General features: G+C 43.9%; 1 protein-coding gene across 1 annotated transcript in view; it reads right to left on the bottom strand.

The window, feature by feature from the left end:
• Positions 1–1,940, bottom strand: part of SULT2A1 (sulfotransferase family 2A member 1) — a 16,165-nt gene extending 14,225 nt beyond the window's left edge. The window contains exon 1 of the mRNA XM_023182589.2: positions 1,672–1,940. Within this exon, the coding sequence (XP_023038357.2) occupies positions 1,672–1,807 (136 nt within the window). The 5' untranslated portion in view covers positions 1,808–1,940. The remainder of the gene's footprint in view (positions 1–1,671) is intronic.
• Between the last annotated feature and the right edge of the window lie 427 nt (positions 1,941–2,367).

The raw sequence follows: 2,367 nt of genomic DNA, 5'->3' as shown, positions 1-2,367 counted from the left end.
CCACCTCCTGGGTTCACGCCATTCTCCTGCCTCAGTCTCCCGAGTAGCTGGGACTATAGGCACCCGCCACAACACCTGGCTAATTTTTTGTATTTTTTTTAGTAGGGACAGGGTTTCACCATGTTAGCCAGGATGGTCTCGATCTCCTGACTTCATGATCCGCCTGCCTTGGCCCCCCCAAAGGGCTGGGATTACAGGCGTGAGCCACTGAGACTGGCCAGGCTAATTTTTTTAAAAAAATGTTATTGTAGAGACCAGGCCTTGCTATATTGCCCAGGCTGGTCTTGAACTCTTGACCGCAAGCAATCTGCCTACCTTGCCCTCCCAAAGCACTGGGATTGCAGGCATGAGCCACTGTGGCCAGCTATCAACCACTTTTTTTTTTTTTTTGAAATAGAGTCTTGCTCTGTCGTCCAGGCTGGAGTAGTGCAGTGGCACAATCTTGGCTCACTGCAACCTCCACCTCCTGGGTTCAAGTGATTCTCTTGGTCAGTCTCCCAAGTAGCTGGAACTGCAGACATGTGCCATGACGTCTGGCTAATTTTTGTATTTTTAGTAGAGACGGGGTTTTGCCATGTTGGCCGGGCTGGTCTCGAACTCCTGACCTCAGGCGATTTGCCTGCCTTGACCTCCCAAAGTGCTGGGATTACAGGTATGAGCCACCATGCCCGGCCTGTCAACCGCTTTTAAGCCTACAGTTTTGTAGTGTTAAGTGTTAAGTATATTCCCGTTGTTGCTGAACCAGTCTCCAGAGGATCTTTGTGTTGCAAAAACCGAAACTCTATGCAGAGCCAGCACCAACTGCCCATTTGTCTTTCCCTTCAGCCCCTGGCAGCCACCACTGTACTTTCTGTTTCTATGGACTGGATGACTCTAGGTACCTTATGTAAGTGGAATCACATGGTATTTGTATTTTTGTGACTGGCTTATTTCATTTAGCATAATGTCCTTGATGTTTATCCCTGTTGTAGCATGTATGGGAATTTTCTTCCTTCTCAAGGATGAATAACATTCCATTATATCTATAAACCGCATTTTGTCTATTCACTCACCTGTCAGTGGATATCTCGGTTGCTTCCGTCTTTTGGCTATTTGCTGAAATCCTCTTAACAAGTTTCCACTGCTCTTGGCCTCTCAGGGCCATGCCACTTCCAATGTCTTCAGCCTCAATCCTCATCCCATCCGCAGTGCTCTTACCACCCTCCATCCACAGCCCCACTCCCAGAGACATACGATCCTCATCTTTCAGCCCCTTGAGATTGCCAGGCTCTTTTGTGGTTCCTGGCCATCATCCCTGATGATTGTATCTGAAAATATCCCTCCCCACCAAGTAATTTCATCCTCATTCTTCCCATTTCCATTTAAATACTATTTCTTCTTTCAGGACATCACTGGTCGTCCTCAGTCATCCTTCCTCCCCCTGCCACCAAACAAACACCTGAATCTGCCTTGGGATTCACTCCCGTGGATTCTCCTAATACCTTCGATTACCCCTCTGAACACTCATCCTACTGTGTAATATCCTGACTAAATCCTTTTCTCTGATTGTCAGTTGGTATTAGGCATTCTTCCCTTCCCCTTAAAGCATTGTACACTGTCTGACATAAAGGAAGCACTCCAGTCATGCACTGAATGGACCGCCTTTCTCAGTTCACGATTCTGCCTCCTTACCTGATTTGGGGTAAGTCAATATTATAACATCTTCATCCCTTATCACGAACTCATCACGTACTTTTCTTAAGATTTCGGATCTGAAACCCATATTAGGGAAAGCTATGCCTTCAAACCATAAGAAATCGTCTGACATCACGATGACCTCTTCCTTCGTGGGTTCCAACTGTGGACACCGCTGGAGGCTGTGGCAGCTGCAGGCAGATCAGCTTTTACAGCAAGGAGAAAATGATCTTTAACCTTGTCGCAGCATGTCACATGTTTGTTGTAAAGTTTACTTGCTGATAAAGAGAAGTATAGTGTGACCTATACTCAAAAGATTGAAGATATTGAGCAATCATGAACTTATCTAGAGACGATTTTAGGGGTCATCTGAGTTTGCGTTCATGAGACTGAACTACAAATTCAATAAGAAACACAAGGACAAATATTTTTTTTGATAATATGGGTGAATATATTTCATAAAGTTTGAGCACAAACTGAAGAACAAAGCTTTTCATCAAGAATAAACACAAAATCTAAACAATCCTGCAATCGTGTATTCTAACAGAAAGCACAAATATGAATACATTAGAATTTGTAACTGCATTGAAAAATTAAAATATTTCTCTCCAAATCGAAAACACCACGCAATCTTTATCTGTTCTCATCTTGTTACCTTAGAAACATTTGTCATATGCTATCAGGAAAATATAG

Source organism: Piliocolobus tephrosceles, chromosome 21 (genome assembly GCF_002776525.5).
Source record: "Piliocolobus tephrosceles isolate RC106 chromosome 21, ASM277652v3, whole genome shotgun sequence".
In the NCBI taxonomy this organism is placed as follows: domain Eukaryota; kingdom Metazoa; phylum Chordata; class Mammalia; order Primates; family Cercopithecidae; genus Piliocolobus; species Piliocolobus tephrosceles.
Note: the sequence above shows the minus strand (reverse complement) of the source record. Positions and strands in the feature narration are given on the sequence as shown.